This window comes from Desmodus rotundus, chromosome 7, assembly GCF_022682495.2.
Source record: "Desmodus rotundus isolate HL8 chromosome 7, HLdesRot8A.1, whole genome shotgun sequence".
NCBI classification, from domain to species: Eukaryota; Metazoa; Chordata; class Mammalia; order Chiroptera; family Phyllostomidae; genus Desmodus; species Desmodus rotundus.
In genome coordinates this window covers 3,635,961-3,648,527 of record NC_071393.1, presented here as the reverse complement: position 1 = coordinate 3,648,527, position 12,567 = coordinate 3,635,961, and the positions used below count along the sequence as shown (strand labels likewise).

At 46.7% G+C, this 12,567-nt stretch overlaps 1 protein-coding gene across 6 annotated transcripts in view; it reads right to left on the bottom strand.

Annotated features, from left to right (window-relative positions):
- Positions 1 to 361: 361 nt before the first annotated feature.
- CLIP1 (CAP-Gly domain containing linker protein 1) overlaps positions 362 to 12,567 on the bottom strand; it is a 98,553-nt gene continuing 86,347 nt past the window's right edge. For all 6 annotated transcript variants that reach the window (XM_053928275.2, XM_053928274.2, XM_053928277.2 and 3 more), the window contains 6 exons: positions 10,948 to 11,000; positions 5,114 to 5,231; positions 4,882 to 5,032; positions 4,321 to 4,370; positions 2,358 to 2,482; positions 362 to 2,032 (listed from right to left, as the gene is read on the bottom strand). In XM_053928275.2, coding sequence (XP_053784250.1) covers positions 1,807 to 2,032; positions 2,358 to 2,482; positions 4,321 to 4,370; positions 4,882 to 5,032; positions 5,114 to 5,231; positions 10,948 to 11,000 — 723 coding nt within the window. In that variant the 3' untranslated portion in view covers positions 362 to 1,806. The remainder of the gene's footprint in view (positions 2,033 to 2,357; positions 2,483 to 4,320; positions 4,371 to 4,881; positions 5,033 to 5,113; positions 5,232 to 10,947; positions 11,001 to 12,567) is intronic.

Below are 12,567 nucleotides of genomic sequence, written 5' to 3'. Positions count from 1 at the left end.
CTGTAACTCTGCTTCGGAAATGTCTGCCTCTGGGTAAGTCTGTGCTCACCAAACAGATGTTTGGTTCAGTCATCATTTAGGTAAATACTGCAGCAACTTTCAGTTTCTTTCTCAAACTTCACGGATCAGTATTGGTGCTACATGGTGCCACTCATTTCTGTCTGGTAACTCGGGGTTGGCATAGCAACGGATAACTGCCCTCGGTATTTATAGACCGCTCTTCGATAAGAAGGATATACCAACTTCTTAAAGTTGTCTGTCAGCAACACCGCAGTAGGAATTGCTGTTTGGATCTATAGTGCTGGCTCATTTAAACAAAAACCATTATGGCAAATAAACCTGGGAATAATATGTTACTACCACCGGGCAAAAGAGAATAACCATTTATTAAAGTAGGTACAGAACATTTGTTTGCTCAAATTTTAATACTGATTTACATTTTGTTTGTGAAACAATTCCTATTATGTTTGTGAAACAATTCCTATTATGTTTGTAACCAGAAAATTTCAACTGATTACAGATTTTTTCACCTGTCAAACACACAGTTAATAATCTTGAGGGGAAAATACATCAAAGGCATATATACAATTATAGAAGTCCTTATTTTACATGTAGCAGGGAGGATACATTTATTACTTTTTACATCTCGTAGAAGACATTCAAACCAAGATAAATAGATCCAAACTGGCTGATCAACTTCTGGAGGCTGAGGTCCTTCATTGAATTTTTTGTGATAAGAAAATCCAAAGTTATTAATGTTGAATTTCTCATCATACATTCATCTAAAAACACAGTAAAAATAACTTGTAGATTGTAGATTGGTTAACGTAGATGTTGTACAGTGGTTTATTATCTAATTAATTGACTGCGGGGGGATCTGCTGAGAAGGAAGGAATTTGTGTTTATTTCTACCTGACGAAGAGACAAAACGGAAACAAAAGAAAAAAGGCTTCCAACTCCGCGTGGTGCTCTTTCTGGCCCAGCCCACTGTGTCCTGACGACCATTCTAAGTGTTTTCTTCTTCATAAAGGTAAAAGTCTGAAAACAAAGACACATTGTGTATGCTTTTTCCCAAAATAGAGATTTTTAAAAAATATATACATATAATATATAGAAGCTGAAATTATGTAAAACCAATAAAACGCCACAGTGAGGAAGTGGGTGCAGCATATCGAGTACAGAACGCCCCACAGCAGCCTGGGGGCTCGCCCCGCCCCCGCCTGGTCCTGACTTCGTGATCACACCCAGTGTCTCCGAGCCGGAGGGAAGGCACTACTGACTGCAGGTAGTGCGAAGGGCTCAGCTCCTTCTTCGATTAAGAATAAAATACTTTATAGACGAGTAGATGAAAATGCAAAATGGCACATTTTTTCAACTCATTCCAGTGTCAAAGCTTAACCAAAAGATCAAATATACAAATGCAGCCTGGAGAAATTTTAGTGCAAATATGAAAAGTAACGGCATAACTTACTTAAATAAGGTATTGGAAGGGGGGGCTGTTCTATGAGGTTTCCCTCGGGACAACACAGGTAACGGCCTCCGGTGTAACATCTCGTTCGAACTTAAAGGTCAAGATGATGACATCAGAGGTGAAAACTCACCTACTAAGTGTTTAGGGTTTATTACTCTAACTTGTAAGGGGAAACTAAAAGAGCGATTTGTTGAAGATCAAAATACTCTCTCAGATTTGTTGATGGGGGTCAAAAATAGCATGCGTTCTCCTGGAGCCCGCACACGCGATGCTGGTGTTCGGTCGCCTAGGTGCCGGCGCACCCGCGGAGGCCGGGTTCTCGGCTTGCGGCTTTGTCAGAAGGTCTCGTCGTCGTGGCAGTTGGCCGCCCAGTGCCCGAACACCTCGCAAATGTCACAGTACGGGCGCTCCTCGCTGCGGCTGCCGTGGTGTGTGGAGTGGGGCGGGTCCTCGGACATCTGCGCCTGGGTGGGACAGTCCTCTGTGTCGTGGAGATCAAAGCAGTCACATATGTCACAGAAGAGGCGAGGCGGCTTCTTGGACTGTTTCTCCTGGTCGTCACTGCGGATATTAACGTGTGTAATCAGAAACTCATCGCTATCATTAGATGTTCAAGGGGCAGTATCACTTGTAAGTAATAAAAAGTAAGCGAGAGCTATGGCCAAATCTGGGAGCCTCAAGTGTAGCTACTACCATTTACATTAGAACTTTCAGGTCAAGCCCCTTGTAGTGTGTATCACTCTCTTGCCAGATTTATGGAAATGGATTTATGGCCTGTTAACCACCAAGCAATTGTTCCTCCAACTCACTGGAGGACCTGACTTTAAAAACATAGTTTCTTCAGATGGAATGAAGGTTCTGCTCAGCACTGCTTCATGTGAAATACCTGTCGTAATTGTTTAGGTCGTCACCGTTCCCATTAAGGGCTGCCTCTGACATCATCTCCACCTTCATCTTGAGGTCTTGATTCTTCCTCTGAAGGTCCACTATTACTGAATTCAGGAAATCAATCTAATTAAAAAAAAAAAACCCAGATGTGAAAAATGTCTAAAGCGTGTACAGTGGACTGTCCAGCAGTCACAGTGCAAACTGCCTGCTCTGGCTGCAGGGCGTGCTGGACGTCACAGGGCCAACACTGGCTGTTACTGAACCCGTGTTTTATGCACACACAGAAAGTTTTACAGAAACCCTGCTGGACTAGTCCATGACTTAGGGTCCGCAGATTGGACAGAGGGCAGGGAATTCTCCTCACTCCAGTCACTGAATGGTCAGGTGGGACAGTAAGTAAGCCTTTGGAGAGAAATGGAGGCATTTGAAAGAGGAGGCCTGAGCTCCCTTTCAGCCGAGGACATGCTCTGACTCACGCCCAGGGCCAGGCTGCGCTCAGATGCCACAGCGGGGAAGAGCGATGGGCCCAAGTCCCTGGCAGTGGGATGGCAGATGACCAGTGGGAGGAAAGGCTCTTGTCCTAACATTTGCTTTCAAACCAGGGGCAATTTCATTTAAAGACAACGTTTCTTCGCTCTTCTATTAATAAAAAGGTCTCATTTCTCTAAACAGCTGATGAAAACATTCCACTCCACAGTATTAAAAAATGTGTATGAGGGTACACACATCCACAATCGGTTCTATTTTTAAAGGAGTAGTTGGCCTTTTTTGACCTGCTGGGGCACCCTGGAGAACACAGCCAGCGGTTGCAGCTTTGCAGCTCTCTGTGGACCGGCCCTGCCAACACGGACGGCGGGGCCGCTGACCACTCGCTCTCACTTCTTAAACTGCATTTGCCGAGACCTCATCGCGTTAGGAACTCGGTTTTCGGGAAGAAAAAGGCACAAAGCAGAGGTAAGTAGAGTGGGAGACCACACGTACATTCACACGCACACCACGAGCTCGCAAATTAGGAAACAAAAAACAAACCATTTGCTGATTGGAAGAAAAGCGTTGGCAGCGGCAGGTGAAGCAAACGGAAGCAGAAAGGAAAGGGGGAGAAAGAGAAAACACTGTTAATTGAGTTGAAGTTCATTAGACACACACACTAAGCAGGTGGTGCTAATCAGGGTAAGTGAGTACATCTGCTGATTCCTTTCACGTCTTTTAAAGGAGACATCGAGACAACCCGCCAACTCCCTGAGCTTTTATTTACAAGTGGAACAGGGCCCCTGGACCCATGGTTTTTGAACGGGACAAACAGAGCCGCACATCACTGACACTGGAGACAGGTGCTCGTTGCCTATGAGCTGCTGTATTTCCAAACGCAGGATACTTTGTCTCCGTATGATCTCATTTTTAGAACGAAGGCTGTTTTGTTAATTCCGGCTTTAGGGAAATTTTCCAGAACCCTGTATTTTTAAGGTAGAGCAATTAATTCTACTTCCAGGAATTTATTCCAAAGAAATACTACTGTATCTGCAACATGACACATGTCCAAGGTGAGTCATCTCAGCATTGTGTATGATAGATACCCCTAGAAGATCAGAAATATCCCAAGTGTCCTGTCAATGAGAGAACCAATGACATAGAGGTGTCCACAAAACGGAATACTATACAGCTTGAAAAAGACCCGTGCACATCATTTTATGTAATATGCCACCATCTACATAAAGGAAGGGAAAAGACTGTGTTAGTCTTGGCTTATATGCACATTTTAAAAACTCCCTGAAGACATTTTTTTAAAAAGACACTAGTAACAGTGATGACCTGTTTGGAGGGCTGGGAACCGACTGGAAGAGAAAGGTTTGGAGGGAGATTTTTTTTTAACTGTTGATACCTTTCATATTGATTAATATTTAGACCATATGAATACACTACCTGGTCAAAAGATTAAATGATTTTGAAAGGGGGCGTCTTACCTGACTCTCGTGGGCCCGCTCCTCCTCCTCTGCCTGAGTGTCGGTATTACCTTCCGTTAAAACACAAGAGAAACACTGGAGGGGGATTTGCAAAAACCTGTAATCTTTTTCCTTGTCATAATGGAAGGGCCAGCCTTAGGGACTCATTTTTGGTGGAATCCCCAGCTGTGCCTCTTCGAGAACAAGTTTATGAGCTCCTGTACCCTACCCGGACCCCTGGGGGACCCACCCGGCACTGGCCCGAGCCCTGCGGGCGTTCTCTTTCGAGTGGGCTCTCTGCTGCGTAAGGATAGCTGTCCCGTCCACCCAAGTTTAAAGAGGCAGGGACCACCTCTGTTCTCCTTCACCGGTGCACCTCTGGAAACCACAGCTACACTGAGGTGGCAGCCAGCATCTGCTGTCTTTTGTTTCTGCCAACACCCCAGACCACAGGGAGGCGCAGAGGGGGGTGCCAGGCACAGACCCGGGTCGTGCCCAGCCCCCGCCTGGGTCAGCGGGGGGAGAGCCCACGTGGAGCCACGCCATGGGGTTGGGAAGGAGCACCACGTGTCAGCGTTTTACCTGAGGAGCTGCTGAGCTGCCTCCTGTTTTCGTTGAGTTGAAGCTCCAAGTTCTTTACCTTGAGCTCAAGCTTCACCTTGTCGGACTCCAGAGACTGAACCACGGAATGCAGGGACTTGGCGGAGGCGTTCTCCCCCCTGAGCGCTGTCACCTGAAACACAGCAGGTCGGCTCAGGCTCCAGGGTGGGCCCAGAGGAGGCAGCGCGGGCGTGCGCCTCGGAAGGTACTCTACCTCATTCCTCAGTCTCTCCAGCTCTGCGTCCTTCTCTGTGAGTAAGGCACTAGTGATACTGATGGATTTCTGCAAGGAAGCTTTTTCTTCATCGGTGTCTTTTAATAACTTGGATTCTCTAAAAGACCAAAGAGTTGAAAATTCCAGAAATCAACCGAGAGTGACCAGTGTACAACCAGTCTTAGAACAAACACGCAATTAACTTGAGTTAATGTAAAGAAAAAAAGTATCGCAGGGAAGTTTTATAGGGGGCTAAGGCTATTATGTTTCTAAATTTGACTTGAAATTTTACTTACTGTGAAGGCAGAATAAGTTTACTATGCATAGACATGCCAGAATCTGCATATCATTGTATCCATTTGAATTTAAAGAAACAAGTTAATAACTTCGGAAGATGTACAATTTTTTTTAAAAAAACAAGACTTGCACCCCCAAAGAATTCTTTTAAATATCTACCCAGCTGAATTCTGTTACTTCTTGAATAAATTATTACCAAGCAGCAGCAACAATTAAAATACACACATGCAAAGCGATTATACGGATGTCATGCAGGGCGGTTTTATGCTGGAAATATCGATTGGTTCTCACTAAGTTCAATAATTTTTAGCAAGTTCCAAGAATGTGTTTTTGAGATCTTATGGGCCAAAACAGTAGCAAATATTACTACTATTCAGACAGAAGGACTCTTACTTTTTGTCCACAGGACCTGAAGGGGACATTAGGTTGCTCGCAGAGGTGAAAGGCCAGAACAGAATGTTAAAGCAGATTGCCGGGCACAGAACGGAAGCGTGGGGTGTCTGGAGGGAGAAGGGCTGAGCTCCGGGTTCCTGTTCTCAGCCCTGCTCAGCACTTGGTTACCAGCAGAGGGAGGGGCCAGGCCTTTGATGAGAGGGAAACACTTACCTTGGAGGCAAGGAAGCAGGAAAAGGAAGGGAAAGGGGCAGGGAAGACAGGGAGTGGGGCGAGACACAGCAGGTACAACTGGAAAGGGCTGGCTACTGAGTGTTGATGTGTTTGTGCATTTACAGTTTTGTGTAAGAATCGTATGCATGTGAAAGTGCCACGGCCATGGTCACCCGTGAGGAGTTAAGGCCGACAACTATCACAGATGGGAAGAGACTAAGGAGCGTGACATCAATGGCATGTGGTTTCCTGGCTTGGGTCCCGGAAAAGGAAAAGGACATTAGTGGGAAAACCGGGACACCTGAATAACGTCCAGAGTCCAGGCTTACAGAGTATGTACCGATGCCCCTTTCTAAGTGCTGACAAATGTACCAGGGAACATACGGTGTCCACATTAAGGGGACTCTGGGGGAAGGGCACGTGGGACACTCTACACTGCCTTTGCAATTTTCTGTGAATCTGTAATTTTAAAATACTGCTTTGTAAAGAAACATTTAAAATGCAGCGTGAAAGAAGAGGCAAAAGACCTTGTATCACACAAATATTTTGGGAAAAACAAAGCTGGAGAAAGTTTTCCTAGCTAGCCCTTAGGCCACATAGCCTAAACACTTCTTTAACTACCATCCGTGAGCATTCGCGACCTAAACAAGCCCCATCGCTCCCAGCTCCCTGAGAAGTGGGGGGGTGGGGGGTGCGGAACACGTGGTGGTTTGGTCTGTTTCAGAACCGACAGGGAGAGTCGGAGACTGAGGCCCAGGTTAGAAATGGCAGAATGGATGTCTGGTTAGTGAGACCCAAGATATCCGGCACATGAGTTGCAGAATTCTCGTGATTTATGGTAAATCGAGGTTCTACACAAAGATAAAACATAAGTGTTGTATTTGTCTCATTGTGTGGCTTACACTCACACTCCAGAATGATTAAGTAGTAAGAAAAGAATCCAAGACTTACAGAAATTTCTTGAATTCAACACCCAAGCATTATTTGTACCCTGAACAGGGAGCGGGCATTGGTGATGTTGAATCAGAGTAACACCTTGCTATGAAACAGGATCTTGCTTAGGTTGAAACAAAACAAAGATTTTAACGGAAGAAATACGTGAACACTTCTTCCACCTGGAAAGGAAGCATCTGATGTTATCCGGAGATTTCAATAAAGCTTGGGCTCCTCAGGCTTCTCCCAAACTTACTTGGTAGTTTATTGTAAAACCTTTTTCAAGAGCTTCAACTGTGATAAATCCGACTCAAATTTGAATGTTATTCTGAATGTTTTTACTGGAAGACACCAGGATTTGGGGGTCGTTGAACAGACTTGGATTCTTCCACCGTCAGGACGCCAGGTAGCCACGATGTTAGAGACCCCCAGCCGGCAGCAGCGGGAGGTCTGGACATCTTTATCTGCTGTCGTCAGGTACACGCAGCGTCTCAGCAAGGCCACTCTCCAAGGAGAGGGCAAGCAGGACGTTTCTTGCACAAGTTATCAAAAGATGCGTGGTTAGCAAAAGGCTGTAACCTGTGACGAATGCCAGAACACAGAGATGCGGGCAGCTCATCTCGGAGACGAGTCCTCACTGCTGGCTTCTGAGGCTATTTCTGAGCCCTAACCCCTGCTGTGCAAACCAAGAGGGGCTGAGTTAAACCACGTACACCAGCGTCACTGGCATCTGAGTCACAAGTCACCCCGACAGGGGGCCTGTGTTACTTTGAAGCCACGCTGACTGGAGTGATCGGCGTTACTCAAAATACCAAAAAGGGAAGACCGACGTCTTACGAAAGGAGGGCCAGAGGGGCCCGCAACCTTCCCCCCGAGGGGGCGCGCTCCCCAGATTCTTTCCTTACTACTTATGTGAGAAGTAAATTCTAGTAAGGAAGCGAATACCTTACGGTGTTACTGGGCAAGCTTTAAAAGTGCAAGGGAACAGGAGCCAAGTGCCAGACACACAGGAGAGATGCAGTCTGCCAGCAGAACCAAGTGGGCACCGAAGGCCCGTGTTGTAGAAAGGTAACACGTGTGTGTGCGTGTGTGCATGTATGGAGATACTGCGGAGAGTATGTCACAAAACAAAAGCAAGACATGGAGGGACAAAGGCAGCCAAAAAACATGTACAACAACTTGGTTTACTAAAAATATATGAAATTTATTTATTGTAACGTGGATAGACTTTCTTCAGCCTTACCATGAAAGACACACAGATATAGCAAAGGAAGCAAGAGCAGGAAGGGAAAAGAGAGGGTGAGATGAGCATTGGTTGGCAGTGAGAGCTCAGGAGACAGTCGGAGGCCAGCCCTCCACGGGGCTGAAGGGGCGGAGCCGCACGGGGCCTCTGGGGGGACCGCTGGGCTGAACCACCGCCCAGTCTTCCATGGGACAGCAACCTTGAGCTTGCACTAACTCTGACTCTGAAAAGTCCGCACCTAAGACTTTTCGCTCTCAAGTCCCTCCTCTGACAGGGAGAAGCCTGGGGGAGGAGGGAAGCCAAACAAGTCCCTGACCTGCTGCAGGCTCTGGGCGTCAGAGGGACCTGCCTCTCCACAATGACAGCTGCAGGAGCTCCGGGCCGATCTGCCTAATCTGACGTCTCAGAACCTGCTCTGAAGGAGGTCTAACTGGGAGACCAGTTTCCCAAAGAAATGACTATACTTTTCAGAGAAAAACCCTTACTAGCTATTGCTTGCAATTCAATATTTAGATACCAAAAAAATGTAGCGATACAGGGGACATTACTAATTTCTTAACGGAAAGTAGCTTCATCCCATAGTTAGGAGTACCATATTTTTCAGGCTGTAAGACACACCTAGGTTTTAGAGGAAGAAAATAGGAAAAAAAAACCCCTGCTCCACTGCCTACCCCCCTCCCAAGAGCAAGGTAAGCTACATTCGGACTATAAGACACACCCCCAATTCGAGGGGAAAGGTGTGTCTTATAGTATGAAAAATATGGTAAGTTCTACACTTCAATATAATGATGATTGGAATACGCAATTACATGCTTTCTTGATTATATATATTCAATTATCGCTTTTAAATTAAACTGTCAACTAAGATCTCAGTTCTTTATGATTTAAGTACTTTCTAGACTTTTAAATTAAGAGCGTACCAAATTCTTTCTGGTTCTCTATGCTAAATTAACTTGACTATTACACACACAGACCTACACACGGACCCTTTACCAAACGGACTTTGGAAGGCATTTAAGGGCCCAAGTTATTAGCTCAAATGCATACTTTCATTCAGATTTCTGAAACAGACACAACTTCCCACGAGGGTTAATTAACAATTCGACAAAAAAAAAAAAAAAAGGGGGCTGTAAATATGAGAAACTAGATTTAAAACATTTTCGCTCCCAGAAAAAACTATCATCTTTATCTGCATTTACTGATAACAAAGAGTAACCCTCCAGAGACACTGTTCTAAACACACCCAGCACCTAAACCCGGAGCGGAGGTGGTGAAACAGGCACCAAATCTGTCCCCCCTTCTGAGGCCAGGAAGAAAGCCGCCCGTCCGATCGCATTTTGAAAGGCATGTGATTTAGTTATAGTCACGAGGTAAGGACTAACGAAGCACGGCATCTTTCTTTTTTAAATAATAAATAAACATACAGCAAGACAAGAACCAGCACAAAGCTCTGAGGACCTGGATCTTACGCCTGCCTTGGAGTTCTTGGCCAAGTTGCCTAATTCTTCGGGGCTTCCGTTCATCCCGTTTGAGTGCATGTCCCACTATATACTTCACTGGGTTGCTTTGAGATTAAACTTGTGATTGCGAAATGCTACAGAAGGGCCAGGGGACATGCCAGCACGTGCATCAGCCCATTTGCCCGTGTCCCCTGGCCGGAATGCCACAGGGAGAGCCCTATGAATTTTTTCACATATCCTACACACGGACATCGGGTTCTTTTTTAAAGAAACAAGCCTTAACCATGTGGAAGGAAACACCCTGAGGCCCAGGTGGGCAGAGTCAGGCCAGGGGTGGAGCTGGGGGAAAGCCTGGCTGGACCAGGGCCGCGGCAGCAGCGCCGACACCCGCATTTTCAGGTGCGAGACTTTACAGAAGGATGGGTCTTGGTGTTTCTTAGTGAAAGGAGGAGAGGCACCCCTAGACCAAGGCCCACTGTCCTTCAGGATGCAGCTGGTGGAACCCAAACAGCTGGGTGGGCTCAGTCAAGCCCTCACCTTCTGAGCGGCCACCCCGCCGGCCGGAGGGGGCGCCGCCACATAGGGCACATGCGCCCGCGGTCGGGGCGGGCTGCAGTTCTGAGGACCGCACGCTGGGCACGGGCACGGGCAACTCTTTTTTGACTGTCTTATTTTGTTATTACTTTTGGTTTCTCTGCACAGACTGCACATTTTAAAGGAGCAGACGGGCTGTCAGCATGTATAAGCACCAAGCTTCGAAACGGCTCTTTCTGTGGGCCTGTTTATCCTCACTGAAAAGGACTGGAAGGCTTCCATTTTCACACTGTGTGATTGTCAGGGAAAAGTACCAAAGCTCTTTTTCAGACAATAAATGGAAACATTTGTAATTGGGTTACCCATTAGTATTGAAAAGTTAAATTTTCATACAATTGAAATCAGTATTTTCATGCAGATCAATTAGTCCATGTGAACCGGCAGTATTTTTAGTGACTGAATCTAGGAGGGAACAGCGGTATCACATGAGACCATCGGCTTTTAGAACACTTTCGAGTACACGCAGCTGGACGTGGCCTGCGAATTCAACTCTTTCTGCTCTAGGAGCTCATAGTGAAAGTCTTGCGAGCGAATTTTCGTAACTTGTCACTCATGAGTACAGAACCGTCAGAGGGCGACTTTCTGAACAGGGGGGCCGCGGGTTTCCTGCCAGTCCCCGCACACACGGTGTCCTAGCACCTTCCTGAAGAAACGCACACCCTCACGCACGTGCCACCGATAAACAGAAGAAGAAAACCTACCTCTTTTTCATTTCTAACAACTGATTATTGAGCACAGATCTCTCTTCTTCCACCTGGGAAAAAAGCAAACACAAACAAGCTCAGTCCCTCACAAGCCCCCAGAGAGCCCTGCTTCTCACGCCGAGGGTCACGTTCCCAGGCTCCAGGGCTGCGGAAGCAGCTGTCCCCTCCCCACGTCACAGGATGTACACTTAGCAGTTCACAAGTCATTTATGACCTGAGTAACTCCCCTTCCTCAAGGACTTGAGAGTGAAAATACCAAACAACAGTCCTGACCAGTGTGGCTCAGTGGGTTGGGCACTGTCCTACAAAGCAAAAGGTCACCGGTTTGATTCCCAGTCAGGGCACATGCCTGGGTTGTGGGTTCAGTCCCTGATCAGGGCACATACGAGAGGCAACTGATCAATGTTTCTCTCATACTTCGAAGTTTCTCTCTCTCCCTCCCTCCTTCCCTTCCCCCATCTCTAAAAACAAATATAACCGATGAGTGAAAGCTTCACCACTAACATTCCGGCCCCTCTTCTGAGCGCCACCAACTTCAGAAGGGCGGGGGCAGGCTGTGCGCGCTCTGTGGGCCTCATTTCAGGCTACACTCCAAGTGCTTGTTTCTCACCCATAAAATACAGAACTTACAAGTCCCAGCGGCCTTTTATTTCCAAAATTCTATTACACTGCACAGTGTGGAAAAACAAAAGCTTCAGTTAGTAAAATCTGAGAGAAGCCTCACCTCTACCCCCAACCTGAACCAGAGGTTAGCCGACTCCTGATTTCCACTCAGACTGTTCCTAATACAGAGCGGTGAAAAGCTCCCGTGCAGGTCTTTTGGTTTTTAGAGGATGACACTAGAGACTGCGTAATTACATTTCCAGCAGTCTGGAGTTCAAGCTGCACGCACTGGAGTCAAGGACTTATTTCTGTTTATGTACCTGCTTTGCCGTGAGGTCTTCAAACCGAAAACGCCCTCACACCTGCCACAGGCACGCGTGGTGTGAACGCGAGCTTGCACTCACCACGCCCATCGGGCTAACACACGGCTTTTTACGTCTGGGGAGTGGGGCGCCGCGCTGAGAGGGGCTTTCGTTTTTTCCCTTTCATGCCCTTTTACAGAGTTTTTATTTATTGTTTTAAACCAGGAAGCTGTTTTACTTCTTAAATAAAAAATCGCTGGTACATAAGGAAGTGAGTGACTTTTGAACATGAAACCTTTGTTCCCTGTAACCTCGCTGTAGTCACGTATTAGCCCCAGGAGATTTTTGTCATTCTTTTGGATTTTCTACATCATGCCATCTGCAAACGAAAAGTTTTATTCGTTCCTTTCAACTGTATTTCCTTCTCCTGTCTCATCCGCAAGGGCCGGCGGTACGATGAGAGGGGACGCCCTCGCCCTGGTGCTGGTCTTGGAGGAAACGCCTTGCGTTTCTCGCCGTCAGGTGAGATGCTGGCCGGGAGGTCTTCCAGTCAGTCCTCTCCAGGGCAGCTGCTTCCCTCTACGCCTAGTTTGCCAGGACACTGTTGTAACAGGTGTTAGGTTTTTCTCAGGTGCTTGCTTTTTCCGCACCTGTTGGCACGATCGTGTGATTATTTTTCTTCTTCGGTTTGTTGATGGGATTGGATTACATT